The 24,577-nt window shown below is 38.8% G+C and overlaps 1 protein-coding gene across 11 annotated transcripts in view; it reads left to right on the top strand.

The window, feature by feature from the left end:
- Csnk1g3 (casein kinase 1 gamma 3) overlaps positions 1-24,577 on the top strand; it is an 84,997-nt gene that overhangs the window by 48,532 nt on the left and 11,888 nt on the right. For 5 of the 11 annotated variants that reach the window (XM_045130780.1, XM_045130783.1, XM_045130779.1 and 2 more), the window contains exons 5-12: positions 1,174-1,322; positions 2,681-2,915; positions 9,413-9,498; positions 9,837-9,921; positions 11,391-11,539; positions 12,819-12,914; positions 16,773-16,868; positions 24,300-24,406. In XM_045130780.1, coding sequence (XP_044986715.1) covers positions 1,174-1,322; positions 2,681-2,915; positions 9,413-9,498; positions 9,837-9,921; positions 11,391-11,539; positions 12,819-12,914; positions 16,773-16,868; positions 24,300-24,406 — 1,003 coding nt within the window. The remainder of the gene's footprint in view (positions 1-1,173; positions 1,323-2,680; positions 2,916-9,412; positions 9,499-9,836; positions 9,922-11,390; positions 11,540-12,818; positions 12,915-16,772; positions 16,869-24,299; positions 24,407-24,577) is intronic. The other 6 variants (XM_004669186.2, XM_004669184.2, XM_004669189.2 and 3 more) reach the window with 3 other exon arrangements.

The raw sequence follows: 24,577 nt of genomic DNA, 5'->3' as shown, positions 1-24,577 counted from the left end.
TGACTCATCTTCACATTTACAACTGGCTGCTCGTATGTCAGCTGGTACTGTGGAGGGCCGTGAGAGAGGGAAGGAGTGAGACAGGGAACGCTAGGCCAGACTCAGAGGCCTTCTAGGTGTTTTCTAATCTGCCATTGCAGTCGTTTGTATTCAGAATGATATGATCAGTTAGCAACAAGAATGAATCACTTTCCAAAGTTGTTTATTAAAAAAAAGGTTTTTTAAAAATTGTACTTGGAAACATTGTTCTCTTTTAAAAATTAAGAAATCATATGGCACAAAACTGTTGTAGTGAAAGAATTTCATTTTCACGATTTCTCATGATGAGTAAATATGTGAGTGAGTATTAGGTAAATTGATCACTAGACGTATTTATTGGTGATTTGTTGATTCTCAATATATAACACAGATAGCATTAGTCTTTTTCCTGTGTGTCTTGTCTTGTGGTGTGCATGTACAGGTGTGTGCATGTGAAGGCCAGAGGTAGACTTTGGGTGTCTTCTTCCATTGCTCTCCTCTGTATTTCACTGAGGTGTCACCTCTCACTTGAGGTCACACCTCGCGGGTTTGATGAGTCTTGTTAACCAGCTTGCCCCAGGGACCCCCTACCTCTGTCTCCTTTGCTGGCATTATAGGTCGCGGCCATGCCCAACCACCAGTTAAGTAGGTGCTGGGCATCTTAACTCCACTTCTCACCCTTGTGTAGTAAATGCTTTATAACTAAGCCATATCCCTAGTCTCTGATAGCAGTCTTTATACTTGGAATTAGTGTTGTTTTCTTTGGATGCATAAAGAAGTATTTGGTGTCCTAAAACAAGAGATAACATGGTCTAGTTGTTTCTTCTGTTGAGAGTCTTACCATGCTAGAAACAAACTGGGAACCTGTACTTTTATCTCACGTGCAGGGAGAGAGGATAAGAGTATGAATGAGCGCCAGGGCCTCCTCTGCAGAGGAGCTCGGGGTGCATGCTCCACGCTGGGCCTGAGGCTTTACGTGGGTCCTGGGGAATCAGACTCAGGTTGTTGGGCTTTGCAAGCAAAGCTTATTTTCTTTCTGGAAATAGCTACAAGACTTGAAATTAGAAACACTTAAATATTGTTTATTAATTTCTAGGGAAAAGGTTTCATACTTAATATGATGAATTTATTAAATGGGTTTTTCTTTTTCCCTAGATGGCATACCTCAAGTTTACTATTTTGGCCCTTGTGGTAAATACAATGCTATGGTGCTGGAACTGCTGGGACCTAGTTTGGAAGATTTATTTGACTTGTGTGATAGGACATTTTCTCTGAAAACAGTGCTCATGATAGCTATACAGCTGGTAAGTAGAGCAGTGTATCTTGAAGTTGAACCACAGCCTGGTTCATTGGTCACAATCTCCCCTCTTTTTTATAGGTCTCAGGTTGCCCGGATTTGTCCCTTAACTCCCTGTGCAGCTGAGGCCGGCCTTGTGCCCGACATGCATTGCTCACACATTTAATTGAAAAGTTCTATTCAAATTATGTGACATCTTACAGAGCATTTGACCTACCTAACACAAATATCTGTACTTTTTATGTTGTCTTTTTAGTATGCATGCATTTTAATATGACTGAGACAAGTGAATTTTGGTTATATTAAAATTAATGTCTTAACTGCTTTAAGATTTAAGTATAAGTAGGTCACTTAAGAATTGTTTCGTTGTATTTGTTTTAAGAAGTTACTTTTCTTACATGAGATGAAAACTTTGAAAGAGAGCATTCACAAGTAAGCTTTTAGTCTTGAGCATGGATTTGACCTAATCAGAGAAGCAAACTCAAGCGTCTGACGAGGTGATTTGCATTCAGCGAACCTATGGGAAAACGGTCTTAAGTGATTTCCAGCCAGCCTGGAAGTAACTGCCAATGCAAATGGGCTGCAGAAGTTCTTCCAGTTATTTTTTCTCATTGACTTATTAATTTACCAATGATGCTGGAAATATTTGAGTTACATGAAGGTTTATGTACAAGGGTAGATTTTAAAAAAGGGGAAACAGCCCTAAAGTGTAGAATTTACAGGGTGAAGTGGATAGATTATTAAAAACCATAAAATAATGCTCAGCTCTTAAAAGTATGTATTAAAAGAATCTCATGACCTGGACAATGTTCATAATATATCATTAATTAAAGCCCAGTTCATGGACTATGATCCAAGGTTTGTTGGTAGGTAAACTATAGATGGTCCTGTGAGTGCATGTTTGATTGCATTCTTAGTCTTGGTTGTTAGAAAGTAAAGCAATTATCTTATTTATAATGTTCTATTTTGTGATATTTTATATGACAAAACAGTTATAAATATGATTTTTTGTTCCTAGACTTAGAATCCAGTGTTTTTTAATTTCATGTTCTTTTTTTGAAAAAGTATTTATTTATTGATTTGAGACGGAAAGAAGGAGAGAGAGAGAGAAAAGAAGAAAGGAAAACAGGGAGAAGAGAATAAAGACAAATAATTGAAATCATAGATAGATATATATACATATAGGATTATAGGTTAACATCAGGTTAACTTTTGAAGGACTGAAACATTTTCTAAATTTTTTCCTTTTTTAATATTTTCATTGTGAAAGTTCTGTCCTGGCTTTATCTTAATTTCTTTTGGTAATCAAAACCTAAGATAACAATTCTCTTCTTTCTTTCTTTTTTTTCTTTTTAACAAACTAAGATTTCTCGTATGGAATATGTCCATTCAAAGAACTTGATATACAGAGATGTCAAACCGGAAAACTTCTTAATGGGACGACCGGGAACTCATACCCAGCAAGTTATTCATATTATAGATTTTGGTTTGGCAAAGGAATATATTGATCCAGAGACAAAGAAACATATACCATACAGGGAGCACAAGAGCCTTACGGGAACAGCTAGGTATATGAGCATAAACACACACTTAGGAAAAGGTATGTGAATGTGTTTTTAAGTATGGAAATTTGAATTTTGAAACTCTGCGGATGATGTGAGTCAATGTTTGTTGCTGTATTTGCTACTTTGTCATTGCTGTGACCAACTATCTGACCCGAAGCTACTTCAGGAAAGAGGGGTTTATTTGTCGTGTGATTCGAGGGGACAGACCACAGACCGCCATGACGGGAAAGCTTGGCAGCGGGAATGATGGTGCTGAGTGCTGGCAGGAGGCCGAGAGCAGGGCCGGCAGTTCTCCGCCAGCTTTCTCCTTCTGCGTCCAGTCCGGGTTCTCAGGGTGTGAGGTGGACGTCTTTTCTCCTCACTTAACCTAGTCAGGATAATCCATCCCAGGTGTGTCTTGAGTCTTGTTTCCTCTGTACTCTAGGTCAGGTCCTGTGAGTTGACAGTTAATAGAAACCATCCCAGGTACTCTTACTGGACTGTGGGCTGCTTATTGAGTCCATCTCTCCCATTGTTGATTTTGATGCTCACAGGCTCTCAGCTGGGGACACTTGCTTCTTTATTTAAGCTGGCTTCTCCGCTTGACGTGTTTGAATGATTCTTTGAGCAGTTCCTGTCTGCTTGTAACAAGTTCTTCCAAATTCATTTTGTACTTCAGTCCCACAGCCAGCCATGTCTACAAAATTTCCTAGGTGTCATTATTGGATAATTACAGTATTTACAAACCAAGATTTGACCATGTGGTATGCCTTGTGAACTTTGTTAGTGCAGCTATTTCTTTCTCAGAACTGAGAAAGGTATGTGAAGACACGCACACAGAAATCTCTCTGTACTTGCATATGTACATATATATTAAGACCTTGTTATTAATGCTTCAAATTTATAAGGATACACTGATTTTAGTCTTTTGCCACAAAATATTTTTCCCACATATGTCTTTGTGATTTTTTTCCTTCTGTATTTTTATTTTCTTTTGCTAACAGTGAGAAATCTACCTGTAGTCAGTTACTCATTTGCTTATTTTTACAAACTTGGCATACTCAGAAGAGTATATTTCAACTTGCCAGGTGATACCATCATGTAAAACAGACAGACTAAGTAAACTGAGAGAGAGGAATGGCATACCAGGGGCCCCAGCCATTGCAGTTGGACTCCAGATGTTTCTGTTGCCTTGTGTGTCTCGCTTATATGGGATCTGGGAAGTATGAACATGTGTTCTTAGGCTTCTTAGGCAAGTGGCTTAACCACTAAGCCATCTTCCCAGCCCTAGACTTTACATTTTCTATTCTTATTTTAGTGGATATTTTTTGTTTGTTTTATTTTTGTTTTTTTGAGGTAGGGTCTCACTCTAGCTCAGGCTGACCTGGAATTCACTCTGTATTCTCAGGGTGGCCTCAAACTCACAGCAAATCTCCTACCTCTGCCTCCTGAGTACTGGGATTAAAGGCATGTACCACCACACCCAGAAAATGTTGCATTTTTAACAGGTAGAGGTAGGAGGATCACTGAGTCCAAGGCCACCCTGAGAGCACATGGTGAATTCCAGGTCCGTGTGGGCTAAAGCAAACCCCTACCTTGAAAAACCAAAACCAAACAAAACCTTATATAAGAATGCTCATAATACTTCTTTTCATTTCCTCCAAGTAGCCCTGGATTGAAAATGACTCAAGGGTCCATTAATTGATGAATAAAACATATTGTGATACTATTATTCGGCAACAAGAAATAATGAATCACTGATGCATAAAACAGCATAGATGAATCATGAAACATCCTTTATGAATGAGTTCAGTTAAGAGTCTATGTGAAACTCTATGAAAAATAGAATCTAGCCCATAATGACAGCAGATAAGCAGGAGTGGAATGTTGGAAGCTGTAGGTGGAGAGACATAGCAGCGAGGGGTATTTGGAGTCTTACGCATGTTTCTTTTTCTCAGCTGTGCTGATCTTTTCTTTATCCTTTCACTGAGAGTCTCCGTGTACAAGACGTACCCTGACCACAGTCTCCTCTCTCTCCTCCTTTGTCCCCCTCCCACTGAGCTGCCACCTTTCTCCAACTAGTCCTTGTACTGTTCTGGCGTTGTTCCCCCTCTTGTTACGCAGATCTTGTGTAGGTAGCCACAGCCACTTTGTGTCTGGAAGACAGCATTCCAAGTCACTCCTCCCATCCCTTGGTGCTTACCTTCTTTGTTCCACCAATTCCTCACTTGTCCCTGAACTGTCACATCTTCTCAGCACTTGGATGAGTTTTGAGTTTCCCCAGTAGTCACTGCCATCTGAAAAGAGAAGCTTCTCTAATGAGAAGTGAGAATGGCATTAATGTATGAGCATAAACATAAACATTTAGAGGCCATTTTGGTGGGCGTAATGCATCCATTTAGCCAGACAGCTGTAGTAAGTAGTTCCCTTCTTCCCCCAGAGCTTACAGGCCTTCCCAGCTGTAGGACTTGGCCTACGTTTTCACTGTGAGCCATGAATTCCTTCCCATGGAGCCGGCCTCAGTTCCAGTCAGAAACAGTTGATTACCATCATAACATTTAGGCCGCTGTTTTCACTAGTGTGCACATCTTCCCTCGGTGGCCACTTGGATAGCTTGCAGGTTCCATTACTGTGTTGGTTACGACTTGACTTTTCTCCCCTAACAGGCTGCATAGCACTTTCCTGACGGTGATCGCTAGTCAGGAGGAAGGAGTAGGGAGGAGGTGCCCAGCTCAGTTCTAACTTGATTTCTCAGAAGCATATGGTGTCTTTAGCAATAGGGACTTACTGTGTAGTTCTGGTGGACAACTGAGAGCCTTGTCAACAGCCTGCATTGTTTGGGGGCCACAGGGGTCTCTCTCTGACCAACAACTCCCTGGAAGGGTATCTGTTGCATTACTTTCTCATTGACGGGACAAACACCTGACCAGAAGTGCCTTGTGGGAGGAAAGGGTTTATTGCAGACATACAGAATCCAGGAGAGGTTCCATTGTGGCAGAAGAAGCTGGCCCACTCCATCATCCACAGCAGAGAGAGAGAGAGAGTCAACAGCTAGCCAAAATGAACAGCTGGAATTCAGTTTTCTACACACCCTGTATGGCCACACTACAAGATCCACCCACATGACACATCTCTTCCCCAGCAGGGTTCCATCCACTGGAGGCTCAAAGCAAACATGCTTGAGGCTATGGGGGCATATGTTCACATTCAAACCACCACAGTATCCCAGCCCTGGCACTGGGCATGTTCTGTAACAACTGTGATTTCTGAGTTCATCATTGTTCACCCGCACAGGGTGCTTGTACCCAAATTCCCTTTTTAAAAAAATTACCTATTTTTAATAAGATAACAAAGAACTATCCATATAGATTGTTCAAAATATCTTTAGTTTTTTTTCAAGTATTTATTTATGAGAGAAAAAAAGAGAGACAGAGAATGGATGCTCCTGGGCCTCCTGCCACTGCAAACAAGCTCCAGATGCGTGCAGCACTGTCTGTGTCTGGCTTTATGTGGGTTCTGGGGATCACACCCGGCCAGCGGGCTTAGCAGGCAAGTGCCTTTGAGTGCTGAGGCTTCTGTCCAGCCCCCAGTGTCTTGAGTTTTGATTCATCCTCCTCATAGCCTTCCTCTCCTTCATCCTCTTCCCTGACCCCACGTAGACCTTTCCTGCCCAGTAGTCCACATCTCTACTCACGCGTCCATTACACCCTCCCGCAAGTCCCTCCCAGCCCCTTGTGTCTTCCTAGCCTTTGCTAGTGACTTACTCCAACTTAAATACAAATCTGAACGTTGGAAGTAGGATCTGCATATGAGAAAACGTGGCGTTTGACTTTCTGAGCCTGGGTTACCTCACTTAGTATAGTCTTTTCCAGATTGGTCATCATTTCCTTTTTCCATATGAACAAAATTTTATTGTGTATATGAACCATGTCTTCACTATCCATTCATCAGTTGGTGGGCCTCTAGACTGATTCCATTTTCAAGCTATTGTGAAGAGAGCAGCAATAAACATGAATGAGCAAGTATGTCTGCAGTGGTAGTGATATGTAGAGTCCATAGAGCATACGTTCAGGAGCGTTTGCAGCTGGGTCATACGGTAAACCGATTTTTTTAGCTGTCTCCACAACCTCCACACTGATTTCCATAATGGCTGTACCAGTTTACATTCCTACCAGCAGTAGATAAAAGTTCCTCTTTCTTCACACCTTCCCAGAATTATTGTTATTTGATTTTTTTGTTTGTTTGTTTGTTTTGTCTTTTGTCTTTTCAAGGTAGGGTTTTGCTCTAGTCCAGGCTGACCTGGAATTCACTATGTAGTCTCAGGATGGTCTCAAACTCATGGTGATCCACCCATCTCTGCCTCCCAAGTGCTGGGATTAAAGGCATGCACCACCATGCCCACCTTCTTTGATTTCTTGATATTAGTCATTCTGACTGGAGGAAAATGGACTCTCATTAATTTTAATTTGTATTTCCTTGATGGCTAAGGATGCAAAACATGTTTTTAGATGTTTATTGGCCATTTGTATTTCATTTTTTGGGAAATCTACATTTAGTTGATTAGCCCATTTTATTTTGATTGGATTATTTGTATCTTTATTATTATTTTGTTTTTGGTTCTTTGTATATTCTAGGTATTAAATCTCTGTTTGCAGTTGGGGTGGTTTGATTCAGGTGTCCCCCATAAACTGTTCTGAATGCTAGGTTCCCAGCTGATGAAGATTTGGGGATTAATGTCTCCTGGAGGCAGTATATTGTTGGGGGTGTGCTTATGGGTGTTATAGCCAGTTTCCCCTTGCCAGTGTTTGGCACACTCTCCTGTTCCTGTTGTCCACCTGATGTTGGTCAGGAAGTTGATGTCCACCCTCTGCTCATGCCATTGTTTTCTCTGCCATCACGGAGTGTCCCCACATCAGTAAGCCAAAAGCTTTTTTCCAAAAGCTGCTCTTGGTTGGGTGATTTTTACCAGTAATGTGAACCTGACCGCAACAGATGTGTAGCTGGCAAAGATGTTTTCCCATTCTGTAGATTGCCTGTGTATAGAAAAGACTGCGTCTTCTCTACTGTAACTTGCAGTCTGATTTGTAGAAGGTATTGAGTAGAAGCACAAACATACAGCTTTACCTATAGCCATTTGTTTAAAGATAGGTTCAAAATGCTGTGAGAATACATGGTAGAAACTGAAATGTTTTTGAGCCTTTCATTCTACTTCACATTTATACTCTGAAAAGTTTGCTTTTCTTCTTGAAATTATTGATTTGTGTATGTATGTGGATGATGGCACATATGGGTGCCCATGTGCCATGGCCCATGTGTGGAGGGAGGAGGATGGATAGACTAGGGTGGCTGGTCTTGTCCTTCAGCCTTGCTTACAACCAGGTTTAGATGTCTCATGAGCTGGAGGGTTCCCCTGAATCCGCCTCACGTTGTAGGCACTTTGGGGTTAGAGGTGCTTTTATCACTGTGTGTCTGACTTCATGTGGGCGCTAAAGAATTCTGACCCATAGGCTTGGGAGGAGTACGGGCCTTTAACTTGAGCCATTTCGCAAGCTCACAGATCTCTTATTTAAAGTATTGCTTCTCTTCCCATTTTCAGTCAGCATTTCCGCATTTTAAGAAACAAGAAGTCTGTGCTTATCTTCAGTGACAAAATACTGAGATATAATAATTAACAATTCTTTTAACCATCTTACTGAACCTTAGTTTGTGACTACCAGTCATATACGTGCTACCCATTTAATTACTGAAAACCAATATGAAAGTGACAGTTTGTTATAACAGCATTTTTTTAATAGTGGAGGAGTTATTTACATTGGTATATGTCCAACACGAATATTAGCAAAGTGGTCTACAGTACTAATTTAGTTTTTTGTAAGTGTAGAGTATGTGGTATGGATATTTTATGTTTGTATAACCTTAGGAAATTTAGGGTTAAAATAAAGCTAAACTTTATTGTATTAAGTAGAAACTTTGTATGAACTAAGCATGTGTTGGTAGCACCATTTCCCTCCTCCCTGCCCCCATTCCGCTAGGGCGCTCCTCAGTGGCATTGCTGGCACTCACCCTGGGGTTGTGGGTTGTGAGATGGGAGAGCAGCACTCAGGCATTGTGGGGGGGGGGGGTAGTTCCTCACGTTCCTTTCTACTCTGCCTCTTACATTCTTTGCCCCCCTTTTCTGCACAATTCCTGGAGCTGTGGTGGGTGTGTTTTAAGTCTACCTTAGTGTTGGGCTCTTGGTAAAAATAAAGCTAAACATTTTTTGCTGTTAAGAACCTTCACTATGGTAGGTTCTGAATCTTAAGATGGAGTTTTGGTAGACAGTACCTCTATTTGACCATGGGATTCTTTTTCTTTTATCCTTATTTATTTCACATATATAGGTATCTAAACAGATAAATAAGTATGCAATAGCATACTTAAAATAGGTATGATTATTTGTGAAAACAACTTAGACATGATTTTGTCATTTGTACATATGTAGCCTGTATTTTGTGCTCACGTATTTCACATTTGGAAAGCATGCCTTTGATGAATCGCTGGTCTTCTGTTTCAGAACAAAGTAGAAGAGATGATTTAGAAGCATTAGGTCACATGTTCATGTACTTTCTGAGAGGCAGTCTTCCTTGGCAAGGCTTGAAGGTAATTATTTTTAGTGTTTCCTTATTGGAGTTTACATATATTATCATTTTTTAAAGATTTATAATTTGCACATGTGTGTATATGGGTATAAGCATGCCAAGGTCTCTTGCCACTGCAAATGAACTCTAAATGAACATGGCACTTTGTATCTTTGTGTACATGGGTACTGCGGAATTGAAGTGGGCTGGCATGCTTTGTAAACAGGCACCCTTGACCAGTGAACCATCTCCCCAGCTCACCAGTTGATATAATCTTAATGTGTACTAAAATCCCTTTGTTTCAGCTCACAAACTTTATTATTTAGCACCTTCTCAGAATTTTTTTTTTTTCTGTTTCAGGCTGACACATTGAAAGAGAGGTATCAGAAAATTGGAGATACGAAGCGAGCTACACCAATAGAAGTGTTATGTGAAAATTTTCCAGGTAATGAATGATGACACATTTAAAAATATGCTTAAGATTATAAGTACTGTTTTCATGCTGTGAGAAAAGTGAACACTTTATGAATGTGACTTTAAAAGCATGGACTGTAGGGACAGAAGAAGAAGTTCAAAGTGTCATTCAGTTTATTTTCAAATTATCACAAAATCTTTACTCACCCTGTTCATTTTAGGTTAATTTTATATTAGTGAGCTGAATATATTTATGAAAATAACTTTATATTCAGGTATATCTGTGGCTTACTCTGGTTACAAGAACAAAGATTTACTTAAGATTTCCAAAATAGTTAAGGAATAAGATTCATTTTTTGGTTACTATGATTTTTAATACTTTGAGATACAGGCTTGCTAAGACTGGCCACAGACTTGTCCTGTAAGTCCCACAGGACTCAGCTTGGAATCTTCCCATTTCAGCCTCCTGAGCAGCTAGGATTACAGACCTGTGATACCAAAACCTAGGTGGTGGTAGTCATGCAAACCTTGTGATTTGCATAGCGACGTGCAGTGTCGACAGAAATGGACTTGCTGGAAGACTCAGTCCTGCTCAGGCAGTTTTCAGCAGCTTTCCTGTGCACTGCTGCCCTCAGCGTCATTGCTGTCGTGATTACAGCATAGATAGCTCTCTTGCCAGGGAATGTTTTAGTGGTTGTCACTTTTGGCATGTGTTTCTCTTTCTTGCTCTTCCATCCGGTAATGGAGGACTAAACAGATAGTGGTAATAGCTCTAGCAGTTTAGGTGTAGGCAGATTGGTCGGCTGTCATTAAGAAGCCTACATAAAAATCTTCAGGGGAAATACTAATGTCAAAGTGAATTAGCTAGGAAATTCGGTACAAAATGAAGTAGTGAGAAAGTCCCCTGGGAGGAAAGTCACAGGACACCAGGGTTGCACTGAGCTGCCTGTGAAGGAATAGGGACAGAGAGCAGCCATGTCTCTGTTAGTAACATACCATCTCCTACTTCAGTCAGTGAAGACGTAGTGGAATACTCCATTTACTGTTGACCAGTGTTAGAACTTGGAATCCTCTATTCGTTAGTTAGTATATGTTGCTAACTATAGAAGAAATCCTGAAAATAAGTATAAATGCTTCCATAGAAATTAATCCCAACATTTTAAATAATTTTTAAATCTATGTACCAAGTATGCTTTGTGATTAAATAATCATGTCTCATTAAGCTGCTGATTCAACCTCTGTTATAGTTCAATATATCTTAAAATTTATAGTTTATTTATAAATATAAAATAAGTGTGGTAAGTTTATAGTAAAAAAGTAGTGATTAAACTTCTCTTTATTCTCCTTTTCTATTTTGTCGTAATTAAATTTAGAAAGTTTAAGTTGAAGTGTAATTTTATTAGTTTTGTTTTTCTTGTAGTGTATATTCACAGGCATTTAAGTACCTTGTTACTGAGCATTATTCAAGAGAGCAGTCAGTAACTTTTGTTTCTTTTCTAGAAGAAATGGCAACATATCTTCGTTATGTAAGAAGGCTAGATTTTTTTGAAAAGCCAGACTATGATTATCTAAGAAAACTTTTTACTGACTTGTTTGATCGTAAGGGATATATGTTTGATTATGAATATGACTGGATTGGTAAACAGTTGGTGAGTATGCTCTATAGTACATACATACATATAGTTACATACAATATCTTATTTAATAGTGCAGAATCCTTCAGTTGAAGAGTATAGAACAAATATTTTTTAGAACAGATTTTCTTAAGGATTCATTATCCTGCTTTTGAGACTTTTAAAAATAAATATTCTACATTTACATTTCCTGCTTTTTAGAATGATGAGTTAATTTGGATTTTTTTATCGTAACTTGCTGTTTAATATCAGGTATGCTATTTCTATGTAATATTATCATAGTTAGCTCACTAAATAGTACTATAATAAAAATTAAGAATTTTTATAAGCCTCGTCTGAGTCAAAATATTAAAAATAAGTAATTTAAAAAAGTATCACTTGAATTTTGTTAACTTCTATTTGTTCATTAACTTTGGACGTAAGATACATCAATAAATACATTCTTTACTTTTTTTTTTTTTTTGAGGTAGGATCTGCTCATATTGACCTCAAATTCACTAGGTAGTCTCAGGCTGGCCTCGAACTCACAGCGATCCTATACCTGTGCTTCCCAAGTCCTGAGATAAAAGGTGTGCCCCACCATGCATGACAACATTTTTATTTTATTTATTTATTTTTAAATTATTATTATTATTTTTCGAGGTAGGGTCTCACTCTAGCCCAGGCTGACCTGGAATTCACTATAGGGTCTCAGGGTGGCCTTGAACTCATGGCGATCCTCCTACTTCTGCCTCCCGAGTGCTGGGATTAAAGGCATGCCCCACCTCGTGTGGCTCGACATTTTTATTTTTGACATTGAAAAGTAAATTCAGGGATGGAAAGATGGTTCAGCAGTTAAGGCACTTGCCTGCAAAGCCTAAGTCCCCATGTTTGACTCTCCAGATCCCACGTTAGCCAGACAGACGAGATGACACATGGTGTAGGTTGCGCATGGACGCAAAACTAGGCCCATGCCTGGAGTTCAGTTACAACAGTGGAGGCCCTGGCACGCCGGTTCTCTCTGACTGTTGTGCTTGCCTCAAAAAAAAAAAAAAATCAAATATGTGAACATTAGAAGGCCTTTCTATACATAGAAAAGTTCATACTTCAAAAAGTGTTTAAATGTCTTAAAAGCAATTTCAAAAATACGTATGTTCTCTTTGCTTTATTAACATTAATTGCTAGTTTATCAACATAGTTTGAGAATAAAGCCTTAATTTATTTAGCATCCTTTTGCTTTTTTATTCAGGTAAGGAAATGATTGTTAATTTCTAAAGTAGGATATTACAATACTAATTATTACTCTCTATTATAGCCTACTCCAGTGGGTGCCATTCAACAGGATCCTGCTCTGTCGTCAAACAGAGATGCACATCAGCACAGAGATAAGGTGCAGCAGTCCAAAAATCAGGTTTGATGCCCTTTTTACATATGAAATGCTTCCATTTATTTCTACATGGAAACGTACCTTTTTATATATGAAATGTCTCCACTTGTTTCTGCATGGAAATGTACCTTTTACATATGAAATACCTCCATTTGTTTCTACATGGACATGTATCTTTTTACATATGAAATGCCTTCACTTGTTTATATATGGTAATGTACCTTTTACATATCAAATAACTTCCACTTGTTTCTACATGGAAACGTATCTTTTTACATATGAAATGTCTCCATTTGTTTCTACATGGAAACATACCTTTTTACATATGAAATGCCACTACTTGTTCCTACATGGAAATGTACCTTTTTACATATGAAATGCCTCCACATGTTTCTACATTTCTACCTTTTTGTTCAGTGAGAAAATCATATGCCTGTGAAAGCATTGAAAGGATTTGTATTTTCGGCAAACTGTTTCTGCTGGTCTTCACTATTAGTTTTGAAATAATTTAAAATTTCTAATTAATAGTATAAATTAGTTAAAATAGTATAAATTATTAGTAGTATAAATTATAGTATAACATAAAATAGTATAATATAATGGTATAAATTAGTTAAAATAGTATAAATTAGTGGAAAGTGAGCAGTATTTATGTTCTTTAGAATGGAAATGTTTGGTTATTTTTTTTATTTATTATTTTTTCTGTGGTAGGGCTTCACTCTAGCTCAGGCTGACCTGGAATTCACTATGTAGTCTCAGGGTGGCCTTGAACTCACAGCAGTCCTCCTACCTCTGCCTCCTGAGTGTTGGGATTAAAGGTGTGTGCCACCATCTCTGCCTTATTAGAATGAATTTATAATAGCTCATGGTCTTTTAAAAAAATAGTTTAGTTCCGTAAATTATTTTTTCCAAGTTTCTGCTAATTCCTATACATTTCTTTAGAAATATAATAGTAAAAAAGACAGTGATTTTTGAGGTGAGTGACCACTCATTTCCAGTGTGTGGTGTTTTAAAAGCTCAGTCTCTAGAATCAGACAAGCGTGTATAGGGTTTGACTTTGTCTGAGTTAATGTCTCAAAGCCTGAGTTTTCTCTCCTATAAAGCAGAAATAATGAAAGTTGACTTCCAGAATCTGTCAAGCTTTTAGCACATCTCCGCTCTTGAGGCTGGGGTTACTCAGGGTTTCTGCAGTAACTGCACAAGTATTTGAAGTAGAACAGCTGTACCTTGTGTCGTCCGTGTAGATACTTTAAAGATCTCTAGAAAGGCAGTTTTTAGATGAGTATTTCAGGGGAGCGAACGATTCAAACTACAAACAAGAAGAGGAGTGGGGAGAAGAGAAGAGAAAAGAAACACCAACCAACCCACTTAGCATAGATCAGAGAGCAAGTTCAGAGAGGACGTAGAAGAATACCCACTGAAGACCACCTACTCATGTTTCCTGGGGGACAGAATGAATGGGCAACTGTTGAAAACATTGATTAATATTGTCATCTTTTCTTCTTTTTGAAAAAGGAAGCTTTGTGAAAGACATGGTTGACTTGCAGGTTTTGCTATTTCTTTAAGTTAGAGTATCTCAGAACTTTTGGCTGTAATCTCTTTTGGAGAAAACAAATGATCTTTTTTATTTTACCTCTTCCATCAAAGTCCAAGTGAGGATTAAAACATAATAAAAGTTAAAGGACAGAACGCTGTGTGAGAAAAACTGCATACCAGACAAAATGCTGTACTTTGGGGAATATTTAACAATGTTACGGTGCAGTACAATTAATTTAAAAAGATGTTTTTGAAATTTGGAAGTCTCCTAAATCAATTCAAATATAAGGTATAATTGACAGCTTGAATAATCTGACTCTCTCTCTCTCTCTCTCTCTCTCTCTCTCTCTCTCTCTCTCTCTATATATATATATATATATATATATATATATGTAGGAAAATATGACTTGGAAGTTGAGACTTAAAGTTTATGCTTTCTAAGCTAGAGTTAATTTTTTGTGTGTATTTGAAACAAGGTTAGCAATTAGTATTCTCTAAACTTCTCTGTTGGATATTATGATAAGTGAAACTTCCTTTACTCTTGAACTAAATGATAATTTACATATCGTGAGCCTTTAATAACTTTCTACATATTTCCAATATATTTATTTAGACTGTATGCTCTTTGAGGGCAGGAACTATTTGTATAGTTCTTGTTTAAATATAGGATGTGTGTGTGTGTGTGTGTGTGTTTGTGTGTATGTGTTTTAGTAAGTCCTTTAGTATATAGGTTTATTTATTGAATTTGAATATTATAGAAATACGTGTATCTAGAAAAACCTCTCCTTAAATATAAGTGTATCAGTGAAAAGTTTAAATTTTATAAGAAACCGAAAGCTCTCAATCCTGAGGAAAAGTGTTAAATTCTTTGAAATGGCCAAACACTTCATAACGACCCAAAGAATGGAGTTAATGGCAGAAGTTCAGGGGATTCCACAGCTAGGTGTATTTATGTTACGTAGTTTTTACTACTTTCTTACCAAGTTCTAGGACATCAGAATGTTGCAAGTGGCCCCAGCTATTTGTCCGAACTTTGGCATCTTGTTCATTTTAGTTTTAGGTTTGTTTTTATCTGATTTATTTAAAGGCAAGCTACACATCAGATAGCTCTGGTTATGAAGTTAGAGGGTTCAGTCAAGAGACAGAGTCATCATAACTGCCTTGATGCCGTACTTCATGTCATAGAGTATATAATTTTGCATTATGCAATTTAATTTAAGAAACTTAGTGCCAGAAATTTGCCCATGTCAGCTACTTACATCTCTTCCCTAAACGGTAACTCTGGCCACCTTGTGCTTAGGTCCCAGCTGGCCCAATGTGCTCGACACTTGTGTCAAGATTCTCTTGCCTTTGAGCAAGAAAGAAGAGCACTTGAAGACTTGAGAGGGTGTAAAGATGGCAAGGTGCTGGCTAGCATTATTGTAAGAGCAGTTGGCTCTGAGTTAGAGTCCTGCCTGTGCTCGTGGGTTGTCTGTGACTTCAGGGAAGTGTTGAGTGTTCCAGTGTCTTCATTAGTGAGGTGCTGCACGTCGCTCATGCTGAACTGAACTTCAGGAACTTTCCTTTCTCTTTTTTAGAGCTGACGACATGTTCCTAAAATATGGAAATTGATTCCTACTCAGAAGCCACTCAGTTCTACTGAGAATAATGGCTTGTGCTTATGGCCATGTGGATTTACCACAGGACCTGAAACATCCAGTTTTTATTCTATTTTACAGAAGAAGGCTCTTTAATTTGACACAAACTTAAAAACAAATCAAGGACACACAGAGATTCATAGTGTGGACTTACTTTAAAAAATTCTTGTTATAGTCTCATAGTGCTTTTTACTTTTCTAAGAACTTTTGTTTTCTTACTCTTCTAGTAGAGACAGTAAAAAACAGGAGAGAAAAATTTTCAAGGCCCTTTTGTTTTAAGGATTTGTATAAATTATGACTTAAAATAGTTCCACCTGGAAAAATCATTGGGGGACTAGTACTGTTAGAACATAGTGGGTGGTTTTGTGGCATATTTCTTATTTGAGATACTTTCCTGCACCACCATTTTACTCCCCTGTTTCTTTGCTAATTTCATCGATGAATTTAGTTGTGGATTGTGACCTTCAAAGTCCTTTTAATTCTAAAATTTTACAGTTTTAAATTATTTTGGTTGGTGGTCGTTACACAGTGTAGCAATTTAGAATCCATTTTTCCTCTTCAGGATAAATGGCTGCACTCACGATTCAGAATAGTAAGGGTGTTTTAGATTTCCTTTTATACATTTGTTTTGTATATTATAAGGATGAGATGTTTAACATATTGGGTTTTTCTTCTTCCATGCATGCCACATGCATTAAATAAATGGCAGTCGGCAGACCACAGGGCAGCTTGGGACTCCCAGCAGGCAAATCCCCACCATTTGGGAGCTCACCTTGCAGCAGACAGACATGGTGGCTCGGTACAGGTATTTTCTGATTTTTGCATGAGTGATTATTCCCCAAATTTATACAACTAACCTTTTCTTTTTTTTGAACTCATGGCATGTTTTTATTCCCATATGGAAAGCTTGTTGCTAAATTTTATCAATAATTCTATTCCTTTGTTACTTAACCAAAAGCCAAAGTTGAGATGGTCCAGAAAGACCACCAAGGAAACTTAAAATTTTTCCTTTGTTCATTTTTGTGAGTATATGCAGCAGTGTTAAAATCACACTCACAGCAGGTTAGAAAAAGTAACTGTATAACTTTAAATATCTGTGAAGCTTTGTTTTAAAATAATAAACTAAATTTTAGAGCTTTAAATAATATAACTTTTTAGAACTTTTCATCTTTCATTGATTCTGCTGCCTTCAAATTTCTTTTTTAGATATCTTATTACTTTTTATTGTCAGTACTCAGATTAAACTTTAATTAGTCAAATAAACATGGCTCTGTTTGTACTTATCAAAGATACATGAAAAATAAATACTATAATATATATTTATTAAGTACTCCCCTCAATAAATTGCACAGATTTTTTTACACAAATTCGAAGCACTTCTCCATTTATGATTTATTTAACTTATCCTCTTTTATTCACTTAGTAACTACTATAGCTACTATATCTTCTGCTATTCTGTTCTCTAAATTGTAAGTATTTGTATATATTTTAGAAATAGGGAAAGATTATTTACTCTCCTGTGCCTTTCAAAATGTCTAATTAAGGTAATTTTAATGCTGATTTTAAGTAATTGAGATAATCTTAGTCCTTTTTATTTTAGAATCTTTTTAAAAATTTCTATTTATTTATTTGAGAGGGACAGACAGAGAGAAAGAGGGGGGGGGGAGAGAGGGAGGGAGGGAGAGGATGGGCACGCCAGCCACTGCAAATGAACTCCAGATGCATGTGCCCCCTTGTGCATCTGGCTAACATGTATCCTGGGGAATCGAGCCTCGAACCGGGGTCTTTAGGCTTCACAGGCAAGCCCTTAGCCGCTAAGCCATCTCTCCGGCCCATATTTTAGAATCTTTTAAGTTTGATTTTTCTTTCACATCTTTTACTTGAACATTTTCAATTATAGCTGATCAGTTTTGCATTTTATTTATATGTATTTAATCAGCTGAATCTGTATTAAAAGTTTTGTTCTTTATTTAAATTCTAAAATCATTGCATAGTTAGGTAATATAAGCTCTCATGCAAACACCATTAAAAAGTTAAAGGAAATTTAAGTTATGTAGCTAACTTTATAGAATAGTCAAGTCTGTGGAACTTTTAGTAGTACATAGTAGAAATGTTTGAATAGTTTTATGTTAGAAGAGTAAAGGACACAGGCAGCGATGCTTGAATTGTAAAATTTTCTATCACCTCATTACATATCATTGGAAAAGCTAACTGAACAATTGCATTCAATTTGCATAACAAATGTTTGCTTGAATGCATGTATACATGTTTCTAAGTTCCTTCTTAGTGCTCATGGTCTTATATAGGAGCAGGTACGAAAGGAAAGAGCAGACAGCAGTTTGGTGTTCCTTTTTGCCTTGCTGGGGATCAGATTTGGGATTCATGTATGTGGGGCAGATATCTACCACTGAGCTACACAGGCGGCACCTCTCCCACCCCTGCCAATATAAAAAAAAAAACAAAACCCTTTTTTAAACTAGTGAAGCAAAATAAGAAAGGCATTTGCCTTGATAATCTTTATGCAAGAGATATTAAACTATCTTCTGAACAGAGCTTCAAATATGTCAGGAGATATGAAGACTATGTGATAAAGAAGATTTAAGAGACTCCGAAACCATATTTATAGTTACCTGAGGTTTGTTTTCTTTCCTTAGTGCTAGAGATTGAAGCCCTGGCTTGATGCGTGTTAGACAAGGCCTCTAACCCTGACCAGCACACTCAGCCACAGCAGTACCTGAGAAGGAGCCCTTATGGCCTCATCACTTCTGTCTTTACCTTGGGGCTAATAATTGTTCTCAGTTGAGAACGTCAAGCATTCTAAGCTATTTAGCACTAACATACCAAGATGGAATATCTTGATATTTTTGACTTACAGAAGATTATACAGATATTTGTAGTTTCAGCTCTATGTTTTTAAAAATAGAAACTGAGTAGCAGAGTTTAAACTTGAACTCTCTGGCTTTTTAAAATTATTGTACAACAGATCAAATGTATAGGTTAGTGTTGTAGTCATGTTCGCATTGCTGGCAGAAATCACTCAACCAAGAGCAGCTTGTGGGAAAAAAGGCTTTAGTTTGGCTTACAGCCTCGAGGGGAAGCTCCATGATGGCAGGAGAAAACGATGGCATGAGCAGATGGTGGACATCACCTGCATCTGGTCTCCATGTAGGCATCCAGCACACTACTTCACACTATCCAGGGCCATTTCCAAATGACAAGACCATGTTGCAAATCTGATGACCCTCTGTTTCCTGCATTTCTTGTACTCTTTACTACCAGGTAGGATGCCAGTTTGTTAATCCAGGGGGGAATAAAGCTGACTTTGAAGAATAGACACTCCTTCAGCATTGAGGACCCTTCAAAAACACTGCATTCTTTCTGTTGTCCCAGTGCAGGTTAGCTGGCCCAATCTCAACGTTTATAATCTCATAAAATTGCAGCTGAATGGGCAGAAGAAGTTTTAGCCCAGAGATTTCATTTCTGTGCCATATCCCTTTGCTCACATCAGTCCATTTTTGTGCAGAGCAGCCCTGTACATTCTCAGGACACGAGCATAACAGCAAGCCTCTCACACAAACTGTTTCTAGCCTAGTCCAGACCATGCTCTTTCTCTCCCTTATAAGCCAGACCTCACACTCCTTAGTTTTTAGTGCATTCAGGTCTTTCAACTCTGACCAGAATGATCAAGCTGCATTTAGAGCACTGCAAGTTGTCTATTAGGCCAAAGTTTCAAATCCTTCTATATTCGTCTTGAAAATCAGCTCCACAAGTTCAAAGCCACACAGTTGGTTGTCTATCAGTAACTCCACTTCTGTTATCAACTTTACTGTTGCAATCAGGTTTGTATTGTTGGCAGAAATCACCCAATCAAGAGCAGCTTGTGGGGAAAAAAGGCTTTATTTTGGCTTACATACTTGAGGGGAAGTTCCATGATGGCAGGGGGAAATGCTGGCATGAGCAGAGGGTGGTTACCACCTCCTCACCAACATCAGGTGAATAACAGGGGCAAGAGAGTGTGCCAAACACTGGCAAGGAGAAACTGGCTATAATACCCATAAGGCTGCCCCCAACAATACACTGCCTCCTGGAGGTTGGGGTTACAGGAGCATGCCTCATACCTGGTATTTGATGTGGGTGTGGGGATCTGAGCTCAGGCCCCTGTGCTTAATGTGGCAGGCTTGTTTCCAGCTGGGCCAGCTCCCTGTCCTTTTAGTGTTCCTTTTAAGAATAGGTTTCTGGGGAGATACTAGTAGTGTAAGTCATTTATACAAGTCCATTATCTCTGGGGAAATGTATTAATTCACGTTTAAAACTACTGCTTATAAGCTAGACATGTTGGCACATGCCTGCAGTTTTGGCACTTGGGAGGCTGAGGCAGGAGAATAATTTGAGGCCAGCCTGGTCTTTGTAGCAAAATCTTGTCTTAAAAGTACTTCCCCACCCAAAAGGCAGTTGACTGCAGGGATGTGATTGTCTTTGCCGTGAGACTGTTAGTTTGGTGGCCGTCTGTCAACTGTTCCTGCGGTTTACTTTCCTTGCTGTGCCCTCTACATGCACCTTTCTAAACTACACTGTTTCTTTTCCAACTTGTAATGCCAAAGAAATGTTTTTAAGAATAATAATAAGCCTATAAAATCTTGAATTTTTTTCTGAATTGTCACACATCAGAATGTCACTTTTATAGTCTAAAAAAATACCCCAATGAACACTACTATTTTAGAGAGGTTTGTCTTCTAGTCTAGGTAATCATGCCAGAAATGCCATTTTAAATATATTTAAATAAATTTTTTGAATTTGGCTTACGGAACTTTTGGAAATACATTTGCTTGGTTGACTCTTTGGGCTTCTGGGAATATAATGATGTATTACTTATACTGTTAAGCCCTAGTTTCCCCTTTGTGGTGAGTCTTTACAACGACAAGCGACAGCGGTCTGCGCAGCCGGTCTTCTTTCTGACTGCGTGACTGGTGGCCATGGCCCTGTCATGCTGCAGTGCTGGCTGCCCGCCTACTGACTTCTGCCTGGGAAGTGTGGGGAGCCACGCGGAAGCTCCAGACAGAAGACGGTAGTTCCTTCGGGTTTAGTTCTGGTAAACTGGCTATGATAGGTTTAGGAACATTTCATTAAATTAGGGCATGGGAAGTCTTTCTCCATGAACTGAAGTAAATCAGATTATTTCATTACAACGTATTTGAGGTTGAGGTTGAAGCGCATTTGGATAAAGTGCTTGCCTCGCATACCTTAAACCTGGGTTTGATCCCCAGCCTCATAGAAAATGGTGTGTGGTGGCGGCATACCTGGAGTACGAGCACTCAGGAGTTGACGGCAGGAGGAGCAGAAGTCAGGCCCACCTTGGCTGCGTCTTGAGCTCGAGGCCATCCTGGGTTGCACAAGATTCGGTCTCAGTCCTCAACATGCTCATAGTAGTCATTGCTAGAAAATACAGACGTGCTGTTGTTGGAATTAGAAGACTACCTGACTGAAACTTTCAGTTATGCTACTTGAGTTTAGGTGAGACATAGGAGACGAGCTGCCAGTCGGTCGGAGGGGCTTTGTGGGAGCGGTGCGCCGCAGGACGGAGGACGCCTTCTGAGTGCTGCGCTCAGTGGACAGATGCCTTGTCTGCTGCGCGCAAAGCACTGTGCTCGCCAAACAGAAGGACGTCGTGAGTAAGAAGATGCCTGTCTCTCTATTCAGCGCAGAGATTTGACGCTTCTCAATTCTAAAAACAAAATCATATTCAATAATTAGAAGAAATCATTATTTCAAAGAATTTCAGAAAGAAAAAGTGAGACATAAAGAGCTTGGTAGAATGATAATGAGGAAAATGAATGTCCCACATGCTTTTCCTTAAAATACGTCTGAAGCTGATTAGGCATTCTGCATTGTTCTCACTTTAGGCACAAACCCAAATGCAGTGTCCCTTTCTAAGTGCTTGTTCCACAAGGGACATGGCAGTCAGCTATTCACTCTGGGTGTGTGTGCGTGCATGTATGTGTGATTTCTTATCAAGAGGTTAGACAAGGAAAGGAGCATATCAGAGATGAGTACATTCTGAGCTTGGAAATCAGGGAAGCTGGTAAGGTTTTAACTAAAATGGGAAATAGAAGTAATGAACTAACAGGGGTACTATAGATTTAGTTTTGGAAATACTGATGTTGAAGTACCAACCTTTAGTTGAAGATGTGGTTTCGGGAACCTTTTATGTACAGATGACAGTTGAAACCAAGACTGTAGATGAGACTCATAGTCGTGATGATGGCTATCACTGACTGATCTCTAGCTGTATTTTGCTGATCCCATTGCAGCCTTATGGCAACACTGTTAAATAGGTGATGACGTTTTCCATTTCGTACTTGAGGACACTGAGGTTTATACCAGTGCCATTGTTAGGGCTACATAGTTGGTAGTGGTATAGCCAGTTTGAGGGATATCCATCTTCGTCCAGGGTGACCAGTTGATGCCAAGAGATACAGAAATGTGTAGGAAAAAAAGGAATGGTCAAAGCCTACGGAATATATTTTCTAGGACTTACTAGATACTTTGGAGAAAAGTCTCAGAATTTTGAAGAAAAGGCAGAGAAAAATTACAAAGTATTAAGTAACAAATGAATGAAAAACATTAACTGCAGGAGGAATGAAATTTGGAAAAAAATAGAAAAAAATGGTGAAATTGTTGGATTAACCAACAAGAGACTTCAGAGAAATCACACGTTTTCTTATCTTTACCTTAAAAGTGTAGAATTCTGTTCATTTGTGGCTGCATTAATTCATTTTGATGTATAGAGTGTGTATTCGGTGCTAGGTACAGGGCAAGATTTGTTATGTTAGTGGAGCCAGAATGCTAAGCATAATTATGTAAACAAATAAAACATACTAATAGATGCTATGCAAAGAATGGAAGAATAATGTATTGCATAAAATGGTGTCTGCATGGAAATTTTATGATGTACAATGGAAGACATCATAGATAATGCTTTCTGAGTCTCTGAAGAATAAGAAGACAGCCAGTAAGGAGAAAAATCCAGCCAGTATCAATAGATAATGCTAAGGACATAAGCTTGACATTGATAAAGGATGGTGAGCATAAGGTGTTAGTTGTAGGAGATTGGTGAAGCAGGCATTGTGTTACATAGAACTTTGTCGTGTTGGGCCAAGGAATGCATATTTTTATTGAAAGTCAAATCAGAAGCAAGTGGCATAGAGGTTTAAGTAGAGAATTATCCTCAGTCTGATTTCTATCTTAAAATGAGCTCTGTGGTTGCTGTGTAGATTATGTGTCTTACTTGTAATAAAAGTAAAAGCAGGCTGGAGAGATGGCTTAGTGGTTAAGGCGCTTGCCTGCAAAGCCTAAGGATGCATGTTCGACTCTCCAGATCCCACATAAGCCAGATGGACAAAGGTGAGGCAAGTGCAAGTTACACATGCCCACTAGGTGGCATAAGCGCCTGGAGTTCATCTACAGTGGCTGAGAACCTGGCACACCAATTCTGTCTCTCCTCTCTTTCTAAAATAAAATAAAATAAACAGCAGCGGCATTCCCACGTGCCAGCATAAAAAAAAGTAAAAGCAGGCCAGTTAATAGAGTTTTGCTCTTGTAAGAGGTCACAGGTTCCTTGGACTGGAGTCCTAGTAATAATAGAAGCAGTAAGACTGATCAGATAGGGAAACATTTGGGGGTTTGATAAGGGAAACGTTTGGGGTTTGATAGGGCCTCCTTGCTGTCTTGATGTAGGACTTAAAGGAGAGTCATAGCGACCCTACAGTTGGGGTTTGAACACGTAGGTGAATGAGTGGTGACGCTAGTTGTTTAAATGGACAACGAGAGATGGAGGCCTTACTGTGATTACCAGTAAGTGAAGAATCTACTGGATGGAGCAGTGTTAAAGTTTCAAGGAAGTAATTCAGGGTGCATCAGTGTAACAAAGAAGATGGGGGCACAGTGAGGCCCCTGGAGAGAGTCTTCAGTGTGGGCATTGGCTTTCAGAGTCAGGGGAAAAGAGCTAGAAGACAGATAAGTTAAGGCAGAAGGGAAATAAGCCAAAAGAACATTATTGGATGACTTAGATCTTTAGTAAGGTGTAGACTTATTATTGTACTTAATTTCAAATAACTACCTACTAATTGTGTTGAATTCTTATTAACTGTCTACTTTAAATATTTTAGTCTTTCTTTACTATAATTCTGCAGGTATGTGTGCATATGATACACATTCTTTTTTGTCTTCCATGAAACAGGTTGTAAGTTCTACAAATGGAGAGTTAAACACAGATGACCCCACTGCAGGGCGTTCTAACGCCCCCATCACAGCCCCGACCGAAGTCGAGGTGATGGATGAAACCAAGTATGTATTTGCTTTGCTTATGAGTGACTTGTTGAGATTTAGTTATATGCAAGAGTTTTAGAATGGCTTTTCAGAGAATAGGTGCACGCAAATAAGTGGTGTACTTAATTATTTGAATCACTAAGTAAAATAGTGCTATCTCATAAAGATTTCTGGAATTCAAAAATTACT

The sequence above is a fragment of the Jaculus jaculus genome, chromosome 12 (assembly GCF_020740685.1).
Source record: "Jaculus jaculus isolate mJacJac1 chromosome 12, mJacJac1.mat.Y.cur, whole genome shotgun sequence".
In the NCBI taxonomy this organism is placed as follows: Eukaryota; Metazoa; Chordata; class Mammalia; order Rodentia; family Dipodidae; genus Jaculus; species Jaculus jaculus.
This window is presented reverse-complemented; position numbering and strand designations above follow the sequence as displayed.